This window comes from Pleurodeles waltl, chromosome 7 (genome assembly GCF_031143425.1).
Source record: "Pleurodeles waltl isolate 20211129_DDA chromosome 7, aPleWal1.hap1.20221129, whole genome shotgun sequence".
Taxonomy (NCBI): domain Eukaryota; kingdom Metazoa; phylum Chordata; class Amphibia; order Caudata; family Salamandridae; genus Pleurodeles; species Pleurodeles waltl.
Genome location: NC_090446.1, coordinates 355,651,321 through 355,672,301, shown reverse-complemented (window position 1 = coordinate 355,672,301; position 20,981 = coordinate 355,651,321). Strand labels below are relative to the sequence as shown.

Here is a 20,981-nt window from a genome sequence, read left to right as displayed (position 1 = left end):
CTTTGTGTTATTCCTGTGGAAGTCCATTGCACCATTTTCAGGAGGTAATTCCAGCAGGCGTTGTAACACTTACTGTAACTTCTGCGTAAATGGATTAAGTATATTTTTACATAAGCAACTAATGCATTTAGAGGAAGTGTGGCTGTACATCTGTTTAAACCATCATTGTCAGTATACTTTAAGTGACCGCATATTCACCTGTGTGCGTATATGAATTATTTTGATTTGAGTGTGTGTATTTCATACACACGCATTTGTGTATATATTTATAGAAAACCACCTACTTCTTTATACCATACTGCCATGTTTAAGTCTGTTTTATAGCTTCTTGACCGTGATTTACTTTTTTTCACATTGTTTGACTTTTTTGTCTGCATCTATTGCTTAAACATAGATTTAAATATTTAAATTAGGATGCTAGATGGCAACATTTTAATTTTTTGCTGCAGATAGACGAAGAAGGTAAATGAAAGTGCTTTAGTTATATGCAGGGCCACTATAATTATATGGCAAGAAAACACGAAATTATGAGGCAGGGTTGACCAGTCTATGTGGCAAAGAAGTCCAGTTAAGAATTTACAATGCCGATAGCTCCAACTCAAGAAAATGCGAGGCCTATTGCATGGCAAATGCTTTTTCTGCAAGGTATTAATGGCCTTACTGCTCTTACCTGCAGGGCAATAATGCAGTGGTGTAACAAAGGTCCCCGCAGCCCCCGCAGTGTGGGGGGGGGCAAGCTCCAGGGGGTCCGCTCAACACAGTACACAGTGCACGGTCGGCAGGCCCCTGACTGGGTCCAGGGGAGAAGGGGCTTCCTCCAGGGACTTTGCAGGACTCCCCACTAAAGTTTTGTTACGCCACTGCAATAATGGATGTAAATGACCTGCCCTACTTATGCAGGTAATTTACTCTGCAGCACTGGCCCATCGTTTCTGGGCGGGGGGTCTGTAGTTAACACCTGTTAGTGTCGGATGTAAAACTTAAATATTTGTCACTCTCTTCAGATTAACATATATGGTGCATTAGATGGTGCCTGTTTAGTACATAGATGCTGTGCACTAAGGTATTTAACTAGGACAAGAGCACGAGTGTTTTTCAGTGCAAGGAGTTATCTAAGTGTGAACCTTTTTAAAGTGATTCTAACTTGCAATCTGAAATGAATATTTCTCTCTACTATGGCGATGCCATAGCATTTGACCTTTTATCGGTTTCATTGTAATCACTGTTTCGGAGGCAAGCACTCATATTATTGTGGTAAAAGCCTGTAATTAAAGGGCGAGGGTACCGGCTACTCACACCGGCACACGCGAATAATCCGAAATAGGAGAGGATTGAACACGCAAGTGTATATAGTAAATCATCACTCGAAGAGGGATATATTGATTAGAACTATAATTACCTATACCGCGCAGCTGAGAACCAGACCTATCTACCACGAAAATAAGTTCGTAATGCATTTCAACGTCGGTGCAGCATCCTCTCATCCGGTACTGTCCTACTGATTCTTTGTTTGCAGCTACCGCGTGGAATACTGCTCTGGCATTTGCTCTCTATGTGTTAAGGTCTGGGGGTTAACAAAACACAAGGGGTAAACAACGTCTTTGACAATATTGTAGGTCTTGATTGAAGGTCAGAATTGGTACCGAAGAGACTAGCGAAGCACCAAACTCCTGCTGGCATCACAAAGAAGAAAACAGCTAAGCAATAATTTCTAGAAGAATCCAGAAGAAAGATCTAACTACAGGGAGCAAAGTGTAGAGACGTAGCAAAGGGACGTTGCATGTGAAGAAATATAAGGGAACTCATGTGTTGTGATGCAAACTACTTTTGGAAATGCTTCCCTATATATGGTACTAACAGACACTGACATCATAGGAGAAAAATCTGCTGCATTTTAAATTGGGAACCTCTATTAACCCCTTAGCTGCTGGGTCGTTCCCCCCCCCCCCAGTGCTGAGCCCTTTTTTGGCTATTTGGGGTAGTTCGCGCTTAGGCCTTCATAACTTTTTGTCCACATAAGCTATCCACGCCAAATTTGCATCCTTTTTTCCAACATCCTAGGGATTCTAATGGTACACAGAGTTTGTGGTTTCCCCTGGAGGAGACCAAGAAATTAGCCAAAATACAGTGAAAAATTCGTTTTTTCCAAAAAAAATTGGAAAAAGGGCTGCCGAAGAAGGCTTGTGTTTTTTTCCCTCAAAATGGCATCAACAAAGGGTTCCTGGTGCTAAAATCACCATCTTCCCACCTTTCAGGAACGGGCAGACTTGAATCAGAAAACCACATTTTTCAACACAAAGTTGGCATTTTACTGGGACATACCCCATTTTTAATATTTTTGGTGCTTTCAGCCTCCTTCCAGTTAGTGACAGGAATGGGTGTGAAACCAATGCTGGATCCCAGAAAGCTACACATTTCTGAAACCTAGACAAAATTCTGAATTCAGCAAGGGGTAATTTGTGTAGATCCTACAAGGTTTTCCTACAGAAAATAACAGCTGAAATAAACAAATATTGAAATTGAGCTGAAAACAACAGCCATTTTTCTTTATGTTTTACTCTGTAACTTTTTCCTGCAATGTCAGATTTTTTAAAGCAATATACCGTTATGTCTGCTGGACTCTTCTGGTTCTGGGGATATAAAGGGCTTGTAGGTTCATCAAGAACCCTAGGTACCCAGAGCCAATAAATGAGCTGCACCCTGCAGATGGTTTTCATTCTATACTGGGTATACAGCAATTAATTTGCAGAAATATGAAGAGTGAAAAATAGGTATCAAGAAAACCTTTGCATTTCCAAAATGGGCTCAAGATAAGTTTTTGAGGAGCAGTGGTTATTTGCACATCTCTGAATTCCGGGGTGCCCATACTAATATGTGAATTGCAGGGCATTTCTCAAATAGATGTATTTTTTACACACTCTCTCATATTTGGAAGGAAAAAATGTAGAGAAAGATAAGGGGCAATAACACTTGTTTTGCTATTCTATGTTCCCCCAAGTCTCCCGATAAAAATGATACCTCACTTGTGTGGGTAGGCCTAGCGCCCGCGACAGGAAATGCCCCAAAACACAACATGGACACATCCCATTTTTTGACAGAAAACAGAGCTGTTTTTTGCAAAGTGCCCACCTGTAGATTTTGGCCTCTAGCTCAGCCGGCACCTAGGGAAACCTACCAACCCTGTGCATTTTTGAAAACTAGAGACCTAGGGGAATCCAAGATGGGGTGACTTGTGGGGCTCTGACCAGGTTCTGTTACCCAGAATCCTTTGCAAACCTAAAAATGTGGCTAAAATAACATGTTTTCCTCACATTTCGGTAACAGAAAGTTCTGGAATCAGAGAGGAGCCACAAATTTCCTTCCACCCAGCGTTCCCCCAAGTCTCCCGATAAAAATGATACCTCACTTGTGTGGGTAGGCCTAGCGCCCGCAACAGGAAATGCCCCAAAACACAACATGGACACATCCCATTTTTTGACAGAAAATAGAGCTGTTTTTTGCAAAGTGCCTACCTGTAGATTTTGGCCTCTAGCTCAGCCGGCACCTAGGGAAACCTACCAAACCTGTGCATTTTTGAAAACTAGAGACCTAGGGGAATCCAAGATGGGGTGACTTGTGGGGCTCTGACCAGGTTCTGTTACCCAGAATCTTTTGCAAACCTAAAAATGTGGCTACAATAACATGTTTTCCTCACATTTCGGTGACAGAAAGTTCTGGAATCTGAGAGGAGCCACAAATTTCCTTTCAACCAGTGTTCCCCCAAGTCTCCTGATAAAAAGGATACCTCACTTGTGTGGGTAGGCGTAGCGCCCGCGACAGGAAATGCCCCAAAACACAACATGGACACATCCCATTTTTTGACAGAAAATAGAGCTGTTTTTTGCAAAGTGCCTATCTGTAGATTTTGGCCTCTAGCTCAGCCAGCACCTAGGGAAACCTACCAAACCTGCACATTTTTGAAAACTAGAGACCTCGGGGAATCCACGATGGGGTGACTTGTGGGGCTCTGACCAGGTTCTGTTACCCAGAATCCTTTGCAAACCTCAAAATATGGCTAAAATAACACGTTTTCCTCACATTTCGGTGACAGAAAGTTCTGGAATCTGAGAGGAGCTACAAATTTCCTTCCACCCAGCGTTCCCTCAAGTCTCCCGATAAAAATGATACCTCACTTGTGTGGGTAGGCCTACCGGCGCGACAGGAAATGCCCAAAAACACAACATGGACACATCCCATTTTTTGACAGAAAACAGAGCTGTTTTTTGCAAAGTGCCTACCTGTAGATTTTGGCCACTAGCTCAGCCGGCACCTAGGGAAACCTACCAAACCTGTGCATTTTTTTAAACTAGAGACCTAGGGGAATCCAAGATGGGCTGACTTGTGGGGCTCTGACCAGGTTCTGTTACCCAGAATCCTTTGCAAACCTCAAAATGTGGCTAAAATAACATGTTTTCCTCACATTTAGGTGACAGAAAGTTCTGGAATCTGAGAGGAGCCACAAATTTCCTTCCACCCAGCGTTCCCCCAAGTCTCCCGATAAAAATTATACCTCACTTGTGTGGGTAGGCCTAGCGCCCGCGACAGGAAATGCCCCAAAACACAACATGGACACATCCCATTTTTTGACAGAAAACAGTGCCTACCTGTGGATTTTGGCCTCTAGCTCAGCCGGCACCTGGGGAAACCTTGCAAACCAGCGCATTTTTGAAAACTAGAAACCCAGGGGAATCCAAGATGGGGTGACTTGTGGGGCTCTGACCAGGTTCTGTTACCCAGAATCCTTTGCAAACATCAAAATGTGGACATGAAAAACACTTTTTCCTCTCATTTCGGTGACCGAAAGTTCTGGAATCTGAGAGGAGCCACAAATTTCCTTCCACCCAGCATTCCCCCAAGTCTCCAGATAAAAATGGTACCTCACTTGTGTGGGTAGGCCTGGTGCCCGCGACAGGAATAGATCACACAACGGTCAATGTTGGTCCTTACATGAGGCAGCTTTTGACCCTGGGGTGATCCATTCCTGATGCAGGCACTAGGTGTAGGCACTCAAGTGGGGTAGTGTTTTTATCAGGACAGGTGAGGAATCATTGGGTGGTAGGAATTTTGTGGATCCCAGCATATTCCTGTAGTTTGTGTGACAGAAATGCGAGAAAAATAGAGTTTTTATTCAACATTTCAAATTTGCAGGGTATTCTGGGCAAGACAACTTTGGGTAATCCACACAAGTCACACCTCTGTGGACTACCCCGAATGTCTAGTTTCCAGAAATGTTTGGGTTTAGTGAGTTTCTCTATATGGCCGCCGAACCCAGGACCAAAAACACAGGTGCCTGCCTTACAAAACCAGTTTGTTTTGCGATAGATAATTTTGATGTCTTCACAATACGATTTGGGCGGTGGAATTTGGAGCTGAACTAAATTGGGGAGCTCCCAAGAGAGCACTCTCTCTCTCTCTGCTTGCCGCCGCATTCACCTGCTCTCTGGGTTGGGCTAACCCACTATTACCCAGTTGCACAGACTGCTTGCGAAGGGACAGCAGGACTGTCCTCATCACCTCCCTCATAATGTACTGGAAGAGTAGTTATCGAATGGGACTCCTCCGACTGAAAAATCACTCCCAGAGTCTGCGGCATTATCCTATCCCTCAGATGCTGTCTCAGTATCTGATGTCTCAATCTCTGATTCCTATGTCAGAGCTGTCCTCTATAACCCGAGTGACGGCAGCAGTCATCCATCAAGATGCCATCTCTGCTATTGGCTAAACTGTTGCTCTAAAACACTAGCCTACGTAGACAGTCACAAAATCGATGGTGTGTGTAAGATACGTGCAACAGTAGAGGCCACCTTACCTGCGCTTTTCCCTCAATCAGCGCGTTCTTTCAAGACACTCAAAAATCACCTTGTCACATACCATTCGTCACAGTCTTTTAGCACCTCCTGTGCCCAGTCCAACAATCATTATTGGTGCTCCCACTCCCTCCTCCTCGGATTCCCTCAGTACCACCCAGCAAAAGTGCCCTTCATCTCTCCATAGCCGCCCTCCATGTATTATAGCGCAGGTAATGGCTGACTTTACTAAGGTACTCAGCTATTTACATAAAATACAGATTTGCTCTTTGCAGTAGGCATATAAACTTTCTGCGCTTCTTTATGGCACTAAAACTGCCACTAGACAAGTCTGACCCCTTTGTAGCAGAAACATAATCACAATACTTACTTGACTTTTTTATTGCTGCCTAAAAGCTACAGTTGAAAAGCGTCAGTTGAAGTATGTGCATTGCTTTGAAGACGCAAGCTGCAACTGGAAGACAACTGGTGGCAAATCTATATATATATATATATATATATATATATATATATATATATATATATATATCTCACTTTTATATGTGGGTCTAGTTTTCCTGGGGGCCGATCGCAGCTCCCAGGGAAACCACACACGTATTGACAAAAGTGATATATATATATATATATATATATATATATATATATATATATGTAAATATATATATATATATATATATATATATATATATATATATATATATATATCTACATAGATATATCTATAGATACATCTATATATATATATATATATATATACATATATCTATAGATCTATCTATAGATATATCCATGTAGATAGATATATCTACATATATATATATATATATTTTTTTTTTCGTTGTTGTATGGTTTCCTTGGGGGCCAAAATGGCCCCCAGGGAAACCCTACAACAACTAAAAAAAAATATTGCCCCCACGGGCTACCCCCTGTTCATTTATTTTCTTTTTGTTTAAAATTGCGCCCCACCCCCACCCCCACCCCTCAGGGGGCACCTAGCTTTTTTTTTTTTTAAATGCCCCCAGGGGGGCGGCCCGTTTTCCGAGGGGGCTGACCCCCCCCCAAGTGAAATCCCTGGCATCTAGTGGTGTTTCAGAAGGCCTCGTAAGAAAGGGGAGACTCTCCCCTTGCTTACGAGGCCTTCCTGGCCAGGAAACCTGAAAGTGTTTCCTGGCCCCCGATCGCTGCACAGCTGGGGGCCAGGAAACACTTTCAGGAAGGCCTCGTAAGAAAGGGGAGAGTCTCCCCTTTCTTACGAGGCCTTCCCGAACGTGGGGAAGGCCGTTTTCCCCATGGGAGCAGGAAGCGGCCACAAGGCTGCTTCCTGCTCCGATGGGGAAATCAACATTGTAACGTCAGCATGCCTCCCTGGTGTCGGCCACTGGTCGTGACCCGCACAAGCGGTTAAATTCCTATAGGCAAAGCACCATCATGGAGACGGCTGGCGCCATCATGGAGACGGCTGGTTATAAGGCTTTGCCCACATCACTTTTCTGAGAATCATGGCTTTCATATGGTAAACAAAGATTAAGCCCAAATTCAACATCTTTCAACTAGCACTGCATTCCGCTATCCCGCCATTCAGCACTCAGAAGAGCTCGCAAAGCCAACTTCTGAGGGGCTGCATGCACGAAGACACAAGGGTGGTTCAGGCAGTGCGAGAGCTCAACATGTGTCTGAAAGTAGTAATTTAGAACATGCTGCCTCACAATACAAGCAAAGCTCCTTTCTATTCAGCCCTCATAAGGCCTCTGGAACCTCTTGGCTCAGTTTTTGACATAGCAGTATGTTCTAAAGAAGCCCCACATAGTCAATGAACATCAACATGTTACCACAGAGAAAAAACAGATTGAGGACTATCCAGGTCATAAAAATTTGAGACATATCACACAGCAAGTTGTGTACGTGCTTCTACTCATCCCTCGCACTCTACTGCTGTGAGCTATTTCTCGTACCTGGGCATAAACCTTTTTAACTGTACCCCATGGTAGGGAGGTAATTTTCTTGCCTTAGCTTGTATAAATCATGCAGTCCCTCAGAGGTTTGTGTACCCTGTACTTTGTGGGTAACATGTTACACATGTATTCTGTGACTATTAGACCAGGTTTGAAGTAAATTGTGTCCTATCAAGGATGCAGAGAGTGCTTGAACAAAAAGACAGTTCCATCATGAAAATGGAGGGGATGGGAGGTTTATTAGTCCCTCATATATCGTCTCAAAGCCTGAAGCATATACCAAAAGTATGACGTTCTGGAACTATACCTGCTTGCTATTTACAAACAGGTTTTGGCTACACAGGGAGCAGTACCTATACAGGAGAATTCTCTTGTTAGGGTACAGGGACTCTCACCCGGCAAAGTGGCATGCTTCATCATTGGGCCTTAGTCCTTGTCGAGTGGGTGGGTTTAACAGTCAACAGGCATTCATGCGGAGCTCATTGTGGAGATCTTTATGCAAAGTTCAATTGACAGTGTAGCTAGTTAATACATTCTATTTCTTTTTTGATCCATAATGTAGGTATATGTAGACTGGGCCAACACATAAAGTGAATTAAAATTATCGTATGAATATGATTCTTAATTTGGAGATGATTCCATGGTAAGGTTAAAAACAACAAGATCGGACTCCCTTAACCTAATTATTCACTGAGTCCTACTGAGTCGACATGCTTCTTGTCCTTAGTGGCCCCATATGGTTTGTGCCATTTGTCAGAACCAAATCAATGCCCTAATCTAAACAGTAGGATTGAATCATACAGTGTGATATCAATTCTCATAATAATGATAGAAATCGTGGTGTAAAATGTAATCACTAGAGAAAAACTCAAATAGATTAATGTGTTTTTTGTAGCCTGGTAAATGACAACAAAAATAAAGTTACGTACACAATACAAGTACACATGCACATTCAAAAGATACCACATGCAGATTTTAGTGTTTTTTGAAAAGCATAGAGAATCATGATTGCCACTGGTGGTGGCCCTGTACATCACACTAAAAACATCGCACTTGTATTGCATGCATACAAATGCCAGTAAAGCTGCAAAACCACCTTACCTTAACTAAAAGTCAGCAGGGCTCCATTGTGGCCCTAGCCAGCCAACATTTTGGTCGGCTACAGCCCCACCCCCAGCATCCGCAGAAGTCCCATTATCTGGAATTTTGAACTTGAATTTGAATTTTATTGACTGTTCAATTAATTAAAATCTTTATATCAAAAATATATAAATGAATCTCCCCCTCCCCCCCGCCCTCACAAAAAAACATAACACAAACAAATCAACCTGATTTCCACATTTCATTCATACATTCTCTTTGATCTCTTGAAAAAAACGTTTTTCCTCCTTGTAGGCTGCCCTCCTTAGCATTGCATGCCAGAGGGTCAGCCTTTTGAGAGTACCCTGCATAAGCTAGGGATAAACCTCAGAGATGTCATACTTAGACCATCAAGGTTAACTTTACGAGTCCCATTGTTGCACTCAATGTTACCTCTCCTAGTACAGGCCCGAAGTGTGGCTTTGGTAAATATTGCACTGAGTCATAGGGAAGTATTACATTTACCAAACCCGAAGGCAGCTTTCCATAGATATTGCACAAATCCTTTTATTGCACCAAACTTCCTATAGCATCTTAAGTAGCCCAGTGCATACCGTACTCACAATGAACCATTGTTATAGACCTCAAGGTTACCTCCAAACTCCCAATAAACCTAGAGACATTCAGACACTTTATTTTTGGAAATAGGCCTTATTCCCTGACAATGAATATTTTGCACTTTAGTTGGAACACTGTTCTTTTTAAGCAGTATGCTTTTGGGTGGGTGTTCATTGCGGGCCTGGTTTGTGGATTCTCTACTGCCTGCGCTCGAACCTACTGAGGGGTTCAGCCTTGTTCCTTGGGTGAGGAACTAGGTCAAAGTGTAGACATATCATAGCCATTTGATTTATTCTAACTTCTGGGGGCACCTTTACCTCCTTGGCTGAACAGTAAAAAAAACACAGGGGCATATTTATACTCTGTTTGCGCTGAATTAGCGTACTTTTTTTTAACGTTAATTCAGCTCAAACTTAACTTCATATTTATATTTTGGAGCCAGACATGACTATTGAGAAAATATTGGAGCTAAAGTCATTTTTTGCCTGCGGAAAACTAACTTGCATCAATGAGATGCAAGGTAGGCGTTCCTTGGCAAAAAATGACTCTAAGGCCCTAGCGCCTTATTTATCCTCCTGTGCAAAAATAGTGCACGGGAGGGAGGTGGGCCTAAATAATGGTGCTAAGCTTGCTTAGCGCCATTATTTAACGCCTGGGTCAGGGCCGGCATTAGGGGACATGTGGGCATATTTCCATGGTGGAATACCATGGAATAAGCACACAGGTGCCCTCCCCAGACCCCAGGGACAACCCCCACCTATACCAGAGGGACAGCGGAGGATGGGGACCCCATCCCAGGTAAGTATAGGTAAGTAGAGGTAATTATTTCTGTATTTTCATAAAAGTGCCTTGGAGGCCCTGAAATGGGCCCCCATACATAGCACTGGGTGCAATGGCCATGCCCAGGGGACCCTTGTCCCCTGTGCTGGCTATTGGGGTGATGGGCATGACTCCTGTCTTTTATAAGAAAGGAGTCATGTGGTATGGTAGGTTTAGAGTCAATAAATGACGCTAGGCTGGTTAGGGTCATCTTTTTTTACTCTAACCATCCTAACTTAATTTTTTAACGATAAACCCACTACTTCCATACCGCCACCCCCACCCGGGTAACGTAATTCTCCATGACGGTAGCTCACCCTTTGCACTGGATTGAGCCATTCCATAAATAAGACGCCCACCCGGTGTCTTGGAATGGCGCTAGCAGGCGGTATACTTTTTGACGCCAAACTGCATTAGCGCAATTTAGCGCCAAAAAGTATAAATGAGGACCATAGCTCAAAATAGAAAATCTGAGACTTGGAAGAGTCCACATTTATCCAATGGTCTTTCCCCATTGAGGTTAACATTGTTAATGTTAGTGGATAATATTTGTACTTAAGCACCTTTCAGTGTGAAAAGTATAATTATGATGTGGGTCTTATTTAGAGCCCGTAATGTGCAGCGAGCTTCAGGTTTTCCTTTTGCTTCCTAGTATTAACGCCTCCAATTTTGCTAATCAAGGAAAGAGATATTCAAACATATAATGCACTGACTAACCATGATCTTTTTGATAATTACTTGCATTGAAACCCCTTTTCTCTCCCCTGGAGAAATCCCACGTATTCTTTATATGTGCTTGGAGGTAAATTGTAAAAAGGGAGTAACTTAATTATCCAGCTTGAAGGCAACATTACTTTGTAAGGATTAGTTTGAGCCCAGGTATCTTACAGAAGTAGTATGTAGTTAGTAGAGGCGATGTGCAGTAAATGCCACACCCCACACTTTTCTCCTGGTTAAGTTTTGCAGGTCTGACCTATCTAAAAGCATTAAGGGAAAACTTCAACACATACGGAAATAAGTGCTGTTGCAGCTATTTTTGCATGCAATCCCTCTTTTTCCGAGGTCCAACTCAGAATAAGAGGTGTTTACTATGCCCAGTAAAAGCGGGGCGTGGTAAAACCGTGAGTTCATTCCTGCCTACTCAAAAACAGGATTATAATATGGTATAGGAAACCCCAGCTAGCTCAAGAACGTGAGAAGCAGGTACCAGGACGAGACCCAGCTGGCAGAGAAGACAAAAAATTGAATTTGGTCACTGGTTTGGGACCAAAAATAGAAAGTAACTCCAAAGCAGCACCATGATAACAGGACACACAGACGAGAGAAGTTCCAAGCACATATCACCGACTGAAAGCGTGCATTCAAAGTATTCTTTGGGCTCTGAACACCTACACTTATGGTGCCCTCTGGATACAGTGATAAAGATGTTTGCTTCACACATTATAACTTAATAAAGCGTTTTCATCTGGCTGTATCGGATGTTAACCCAGAGTTGCAACCACTATTTAAAGTTATGGATTAGATGGGGGGCGTGGCCTGCTGAGCAGCGAGATGGCCGCTCTCTGAGTGAGCTCCGCCGGCCGGATCGAAATCCTACAATTATCCTCCACATCGGGGCGAAACTAAGCTGCCAAAACCTGGAGAAAACGTGCAGATGGCGGTGCGACTCAGGCGGAGGCAAGAGACTCACATATTCCATTGCCTGTGAGGAGCTGGAGGACCGCGCGGCATGGGGGCGGGTCTGACGGAGGCGCCTGCCGGGGCTCGCTGGTGGATGTGCCGTGACTCGAGCCCGGGACGAGTGCTGGCGGCGGGGCCTGAGCTGGAGCAGCGACGGAAAGCGGAAGGGTCCCGACATTGTTGGAGCTACTCGGGGGATCCGGTCGGTGCCAGGGTGTTGAGGCGGCCCCTAGACTGCCTGAGAGTGGAGCTCGTGGAGCCGTGTAGCCGGGTGGCGGCTCTGGGTCCGAAGTGATACTTGCCGATGCGGACGATGCCGGTAGGACGTGGGGACCCCTGTTGAGGCTGTGTGCGGGACATATGGGCTGTGCTCCTACGGACGGAGGTGACCCACTGGACATCGTCGATGTACCTGCGGCGGGTGTCTGAGTGGCGTATTTTGGAGGCGGTGGCCGCCATCTTGGGGCCGGGGCACCGATGCTGGGGTGAGGTGGTGCTTGGACTGGGGAGCGGCCGAGCACCGGCGTGGGTTCTCGCGGATGCCGGGAGCGCCCTGTTGAGGAAAACTGGAGCTCCGGAGGAGGTGGAAGTGCCTGGTCTGCCAGGGCGCTGCAGGTGGCGTGCTCCGATGGTGCGGAGGTGAGGCGACTGGAGGCCTGTGAGCAAGCATCGCTAGGCAGGAGGCGGAATATGGATAGTAGGGACAGGCGCTGCTACAGCCTGTTCGGTTGTCTCGTGAATGCAGGGGGTGACCGGAGGGCCCTTCCCCCCGTCGCCCTGCGCTTGTGAATGATATTGTGGACATTTGCTTACACCCTGGCTGCGGTTTTGATCTAATGCGAAGAGTCAATCTGAGGGTACCCAGTGGAGGTGCTGGTGGCGATAGCGCGGCTTGTTGGTTCGGAACCAGTCAGCGAGAGTGCCGTGGAAGAGGTAGGGGTACCCTGCTGTGGCTATTCGGGAGCGGAGGTGGCTGTGGGCCTTTGTTGGTAGCTCGAGGCAGGACCCGGTGGATCTCTCTCTGCCATGGGGAAACATGATGCTAAGCAGCCAAAGCTGAACTTTGATCATAAACGCTCCACGCGTCAGGTAGAGTTGGAGCAGGGGCCCCAGGCGGCAGAGGGGCGCGACCTGGCCGCTGACGATCATGGTGAAGATCTGCGCACGTTGATGCTTGAGATGCGCTCCAGCCTCCGTAATATTGATACTAAACTGGACAATCTAACCAGTCAGTTAGACTCTGTGAAAACACAGGTGGCCACACAAGAGACGAGGTTGGACACGCTCGAGGCTCGTCAATCTGAGTGTCATGAGTTTCAAGTGGAAACGAGGGACCAGCTCCTGCATATGGACAAATTATTGGGAATAATCCATGCGAAGAATGAGGACCTGGAAGCGCGGTCCCGGCGCAATAATCTACGCATCACGGGGATCCCGGAGACCACTGCCATAACTCAAATGGAAACATATATCACTGAACTCCTACACAAATTGTTTGACCCTAGCCTCTCGGCGGTGTTTGCGGTGGAGAGAGCGCACAGGTCACTGGGCCAGAGGCCCCCTGTTGGAGCACCGCCCAGGCCCATAATTGCGAGAATCCTGAACTACCAAGACCGTGATTTGATCCTCAAACTGGCAAGGGAGAGAGGATCCATCACGCACAAGGGCAATAACATCTCCTTTTACCCTGACTTCACCCCTGCTGTCCAGGCTGCCCGCCGTGAGTTTTTGCCTGCAAAACGACTTCTTCTGCAGGCGCAGGTCCCGTACTCCCTCCTCTACCCGGCTAAATTAAAGGTATCCTTCGAGGGGTCTGCCCACATATTCACTCATGCCAAGGAGGCGATGAAGTTCGCCAAACATGTGGGACGCAAACCCGCACAACGTTCCAAGGTTGCTGCGGAGACAATGGATAGCAGGCTCTGTGACAATGATTAAACGTGGATCCAATCTACTATATCCTGTGGGAATGGCTCCTATTTGAATGTGACTTCTATCCGCTGGAGAGAGTGGTGCACTTGTGATACCTGATGTTCAATCTCTGTCATCTGCTATTCTTGATAGATCTAAATTATTAGGTTTTGAGCGGCAAGGATCCCCTGCAGATCTTCCGGCCACCCCGTTTCACACGGGGAAGTAGCTGGCATCGCCACACCCCCTCGGGAATGTTCCCTTGTTTACTAAAATGTCATTTTGGGGATAGTATGGGGATGGTTAATCTACGACCCGGTTGGGGGGTTGGAGTGGGTGGGGGGCGGTTGGTTGGGGTTGTTATTTTATTGCTTACTGCCAACATCTATTGTATGCTATCTGTGTGGTGTCCTGAGTGTACAGACTTGTCATTGTTAACATATCTTACTGCACTTTACAAAATGTGTGTGGGAAATGCCAAAAGTTGATAAAACCTTGAACTGTCTCACCTGGAATGTTAGGGGGCTCAACGATTACAGGAAGGCTAGGTTGGTACATGCATATTTGGTGCGGCATTGTGTGGATGTATGCCTATTGCAGGAAACTCATTTGAACACCACCCCTGCCCAAAGACTGCGTCATACCAGATGGGGGAATGTTTATTCAGCTATCTATTCCAACTATGCCCGGGGGGTGGCGATACTAATACGACAGGGGTTGGACTGGCGGGAGGGCACTGTTCAATGCGACCCAGAGGGGAGATATGTTTGGGTACAGGGCACTGTATGCGGTGTTTCGGTAGTATTCGTGGCTGTGTATGGGCCTAACGCTGACTCTCCGGGTTTCTTCCATAAACTCTGGGGGCAGGTGAAAGCCACTGGATGCGATACAATTACATGGGGAGGTGATTTCAATGCAGTACTTGATGACAAATTAGACAGGAAGGGGTTAGCTCGCACATTGAATCCTCTGGCAGGTTCCGCGCTGCGGGAAATAGTGCGGGATGGTGCGCTGGTTGATGTATGGCGAGGTAGGCATGAAGACCTGAGGGAAGGCACCTGTATATCGACCTATAGCGGCGTGTGGTCCCGTCTAGACTTCTGGCTGGTGTCGCGGGATGTTGCATTGTGGACGGCACAGGTAGAGCATATGCCCCGCACGCTGTCCGACCACGCGCCCTGTATGCTGAGGTTACTACTTCCTGGTGGTCCTTTCCCGGCGTTCTCGTGGCGACTCCCACCCCAGGCACTACTGGATGTTGCATTCAAAGAGGAGATACGGACTGATATTACTGATTATTTTGAGCGTAATGAGGGATCGGTGAACACAGAGGCGACTCTGTGGGAGGCCTTTAAGGTCGTCATTAGAGGCCAGTGTATAGCCCGGCAGGCGGGTGTATTGAAGGCGATACGGGGTACTCTGGTAGCGCTGGAAGCCGATATAAATCGACTCGAACGCACTTTCTTAGAGGCTGGAGAATCAGAGGTGGCGGGGCTGCTGAAAACCAAATTATTGGAGTATGAAGAGGAGGCGTTGCGGGAGGTCAGGTTTCTGGGGAGATATGCGGAGGCGAGGCGCTACGGCGAGGGAGGGAGACCAGGGAAGGTTCTGGCAAATATGATTAGACCGCCGCGCCCCGCGACGTATATCCATGAACTGCGCACACCTGATGGCGAACTGCTTCACGACAAGGAGAACATTGTAGGAGCATTCTCCAAGTTTTATTCCCGTTTATATACCAATACCCAAGATGAATGCCCGGAGGGGCTTGCATCCTACCTAGATTCCATTGCATTGGTATGGCTCAATAACAACCACAGAGAATATATGGACCTCCTGATAGACGCCGGAGATGTGGCACAAGTTATCAGGAGCCTGCCGCCTGACAAGGCGCCGGGTCCTGATGGTCTGACAACAGCTTTCTATAAGGCATACGTAGATGAGCTGTCGCCCCGGTTGCTAGCAGTGTACGAGGAGGCCCTGGAGAGAGGGGTGTTGCCTGCCACTATGCGCGAAGCGCTGATTATCACGCTGCTGAAGCCGGATAAACCTGCTGACGATCTAAACTCATACCGGCCCTTATCTCTGATTAATGTAGATGTGAAAATCCTGGCCAAACTGCTCGCGAACCGGGTGCAACCAATGTTGTCGATGGTCGCACTCCCTGACCAATCCGGTTTTATACCAGGACGGGCGACCTCCCACAACCTGCGAACGATCTTCGCTGCACTACACTACCTACACCCCGAGGTTAGAGCTGCCGTGGTGTTTTTGGATGCCACTAAGGCCTTTGATACAATTGAATGGCCATATTTATTCCATATATTAAAAAGGATGGTTTCAGCACGCTGCTGCTTAGGAAAATTTGCCTGCTCTACACTTTACCTACAGCCAGAGTGCAGGTGAATGGTCTGGTGTCTGATCCGTTCCCCGTCTTGCGTGGTACTAGGCAGGGTTGTCCTCTCTCCCCGCTGCTATTTGCTATAGCTATGGAGCCGCTGGCAGCGAGGATTAGGCAACATCATACTGCAAGAGGTATAGGATTCAGCTCCAGAAACCTCCTAATATCACTATACGCGGACAATGTGACCCTTTATCTTACCAATCCTGCGGACAACTTGGATCCCATCCTGCAGGAATTTGTCCGTTTTGAGGGCTTTGCGGGCATTTCCATCAACTGGTCTAAATCGGTAATATTTCCCCTCACGGACGGCACCGCGGAGGTGTGCTCTGAATACCCCCTGCGCTGGGAGGCGGAAAAAGTCAAATATCTGGGGATTTGGATCAGCCGGGACCTTCAGGAAATCTGGGGCTTTAACTTTGGCAGGGCCATGATGTGGCTGAGCGAGAAAGTGAAATTATGGGCTTCCCTGCCCCTGTCGCTGACAGGGTGGATCGCGTTGACAAAAATGATAGTGCTATCCAAATTCCTTTATCTATTTGTCAACATACTTATACCGCTTACAGCACACTTCTTTACCACTCTCCGGTCATGCCTGGTGGAGCTGGTGTGGGCGGGTGGACAGGCTAGGGTAGCGTGGGACACGCTGGCACTACCACTGCGACAGGGAGGTTTAGGTGCCCCAGATATAAAACTGTATGCCCTCTGTGCTCAGGCTCAGTTCTTGCATTTTTTGACCCACCCTGTCCCTTTTCAGCCTCACGTGGCAGTGGAACGAGATGTGGTGGCGCCCCTTCCACTTGGAGCGGCGATATGCGCTAAGGCGAGGCGTCCTAGAGCAGATGTTGATACGGCTAGGATGCTGCAGTGGGTATGGGAGGAGTTGCGTAGGAGGGCCGGGGTCCCACTATTGTATGCTCCATCGCTCCCTCTGTTGCATAACCCGATGCTGCCTTGTGTGGCTGATGGGATAGCTGGTCACCTGATTGACAGGATGAATCTCCTCACCTTTGCGGACCTTTTTCCCAATGGCAAGTTTATGCCTCCCCCGGTGCCAGAGGAGGGGGGTACGGCGCCTTTCTCCGAATTATTTCTGTACCATAAACTACGTGTGGCGTGCCGGACACTATTCAGGGGGTTCCCTGACGCGCCACCAGTCTTTACAGCTTTGGAGGCGGTGGTGGGCTCCCCTTCTCCCCGTAAGCTAGTAACTCGTATTTATCGCCAAATGCAAAACATGTCACCGGGGGTGGCGCCTAAATCTATGCTGTATTGGAACGAGGAGCTCCAGCCTGAGATTTCTGACAAACAGTGGGAGTTCTGCTGCGGGCAGCTTACTGAGCTTTTGCCAAACTACAAGCTGCGTTTAATACATTTTAAATACCTGCATAGGTTCTACAGAACCCCCATCAGCCTGAAAAGAATGGGGCTTAGGGAGACGGATGAATGTTGGCGATGTGGGTCGGCCTCAGCCTCTTTTCTACATATAGCGTGGTCCTGAACGAGGTTGAAGGGTTATTGGTCTCAGGTTTTTGTATTGGTTTTTGTATTGGTAAACCAGATAGTGGGCCGCTCGGACGTCCCTTCCCCTCTGCTTGGGTTACTGGGATATGTCAGGGACACTCCGCCAGCAGTTCGCAGGTTGCATGCATTACTTTTACTGTTTGCTAAGGGACGGGTGGCGATCCACTGGGGTAGGCAAAGGGTGCCCGCGGTGAGGGATTGGCTGGTGGATGTAACTTACGGGCACACGCAGCTAACCACATTCTGGGAGTTAATGCCGGCTGCATCCAGGCCCCGTGACATCTGGGATCCGTTCGTGAGCTGGGCTCGGGAGCATCAGAGCAGGGAATCAGGAGGGGATACCCTAAGAGAATGATCCCTGGGAGGGAGGTGGCGGTAGGGATACATTGCACTCCTCTCCTCTCACAGCATGGAGGAAATGCCTGTAACACTAGCATGACCCTGATCGCTACCCCTGTTTTATTCCGCGGCTGCCCTCTCTACACACTAAGGCAGAATGTTGTGACCCTCTGAGCCCCAGTGTCCAATCTAGGGGCTTGTAATCTCTATTGATATGGACATAATGACTATTGTAATATGTTCCTTTCTGTATGACACCTAATAGCATACTATATGTAACGCACTAATGATGATAACTGGCAAGTTTGTTTGTTGTATTTCTTTATCTCGTAAAATAAAAAAAATAAAAAAAATAAAAAAAGGTTATGGATTAGATCCTATTCCTTTTTGGCCCATTGTGACTTTATGTTTTGTTTTATGTGACAGTAAGACAGGAAGTCTAGTCAAAGGTTTCAGGCCAGTAGCTAAGACACTGTCTTGGACCATAGTACAAGGAAGAACATGCTTCTCCCTCCCTCACCCCCCACCCCGGGCTGCTCTTTAAATGATAAATTTCATGTGTAATGAGGGTTCAGTGGAGCAGTGCCACTGCAAATGCTGCAAGCTCAGCCTCATCCATTCATGTTAGGAGTATATGAGATCCAGCATCATAGTCACTGGTGACAGACTTTCGGATTTTTGGCAGTATGCCTTCACTTTTAACTCTTTATTAATATTTTCTGAAAACAATTAGATGCAAGTTCCAAAAAATACAGATAATTCAAAACAATGAATTGCACATTATACAACTTTCATTGTGCTCAGTTGCTCTTGTCTAGACATTCCCTTCATTTGTATGCCCTTCCCTTTTTAAGTGATTTTTTTCCTCCCTTTTCTTCGGCTTCAGATCATACTAGAGCTGCAGATGTAAGAATATATATTGTATAAGCAATGCAATAGCCTATAGCTTTACCTATCATTATTGCATACCTTAAGCAAGTTATTTTATCTTATAAAGCTACCTCTATGCGAAACAATTACTCATCTGACAGCACCAGACCCTAATTATCCACTGTTCTTGTCTCATTTCAGCCTCTTCAGCTTCTCCTCTGCCCTGGACTACATCCTGCACGCCCCGGAAGTCTATGACGAGCGAGTGCAGCAAATCCTCAGACAGGATATTGTCAACCCACTCAGGAAGTGAGTGGGGCATTTCTTGCTTTACCTGAACATTATAATATTTATTCACCAGGGAGGGGAAGAGACCTCGGGGCATATTTATACTCCGTTTGCGCCGGAATTGCGTCGTTTTTTTGACGCAATTTCGACACAAAACTAACTCCATATTTATACTTTGGCGTTAGACGCGTCTAGCGCCAAAGTCCATGGAGTTAGCGTCATTTTTTAGCGTGGACACCTACTTTGCGTTAATTATATGCAAGGTAGGCGTTCCCGTCTAAAAAATCGACTCCGAGGCATGTGCGTCGGATTTATACTCCCGGGCAAAATTCACGCCCGGGAGTGGGCGGGTCAAAAAAAATGACGTACGGCCGCTTTTGCGCCGTTTTTTAGCGCCTGCAAAAGGCAGGCGTTAAGGGACCTGTGGGCTCTGAAGGAGCCCAGAGGTGCCCTCCCATGCCCCCAGGGACACCCCCTGTCACCCTTGCCCACCCCAGGAGGACACCCAAGGCTGGAGGGACCCATCCCAGGGACATTAAGGTAAGTTCAGGTAAGTGTTTTTTTTCATTTTTTTTTGTGGCATAGGGGGGCCTGATTTGTGCCCCCCTACATGCCACTATGCCCAATGACCATGCCCAGGGGACATAAGTCCCCTGGGCATGGCCATTGGGCAAGGGGGCATGACTCCTGTCTTTGCTAAGACAGGAGTCATTTCTATGGGGGTTGGGAGTCGAAAAAAATGGCGCAAATCGGGTTGAGGCGAAAAAATTGCCTCAACCTGACTTGCCCCATTTCTTGACGCCCAAGCCCCATATCCCCCTACGCCGGTGCTGCCTGGTGTACGTCGTTTTTTTACACGCACACCAGGCAGCGCCAGCGGCTAACGCCGGCTAACGTCATTGATTATATACGGCGCCCGCATGGCGCTTCAGAATGGCGTTAGCCGGCGCTAATTTTTTTTACGCACAACTGCGTTAGCGCAGTTTTGCGTCAAAAAGTATAAATATGGCCCCTCGTTTTTTACAGTCGCATCCCTGCAACAAAGATAATCTTCCTACAATACCAAAATTGAACATCCTTGTCACATTAGAAAACTGGAGCTAGATTTATATTAAGGGACACATTTAAACCTTCTTCCTACTACTATCTCAGGCGTGAATATATACATATGTTATTGTGTAGCTAAAAAAATGAAAGAATGGTAGATCAGACACAAACCTCACATATGTCTGCCTCTCAAAAGAAGTGAAGGCAATGTTAATTATAAGCGTGTGTGTTGCATATTGATTTAGACAGTGGCACTAATTTTAAAAGACTTCTTCTGTAAACAAGAAAATCTGAAAACATGACATCCTAATTTAGGCATACCAACTAGGACTGAATTTCACCAGAAACAATATTACATACTTGTTCTCTGCATGCTTTACACATTGACAACTATAGCTAACAGACAGGGGTGACAAAAATTAAAACAAATCAAAATTCTGTTAGAATTGCACAGTGCCTAATTTCAAGTCTATAAAAAGATGGAAATAAAAAAGGCTACCCTCTGAAGCGAACTGCAGGCAACAGTACAATAAACAGGCAGTTTTAGTAGAATTTATAACCACAAAGTTGGCATCCCACCAAATGGTCACTCATCCTCAAGGTCTG

The 20,981-nt window shown here is 46.4% G+C and overlaps 1 protein-coding gene across 1 annotated transcript in view; it reads left to right on the top strand.

Annotated features, from left to right (window-relative positions):
* Positions 1 to 20,981, top strand: part of LOC138247253 (ubiquitin carboxyl-terminal hydrolase CYLD-like) — a 357,524-nt gene that overhangs the window by 206,832 nt on the left and 129,711 nt on the right. Inside the window, exon 4 of the mRNA XM_069201980.1 lies at positions 19,242 to 19,349. Coding sequence (XP_069058081.1) covers positions 19,242 to 19,349 — 108 coding nt within the window. The remainder of the gene's footprint in view (positions 1 to 19,241; positions 19,350 to 20,981) is intronic.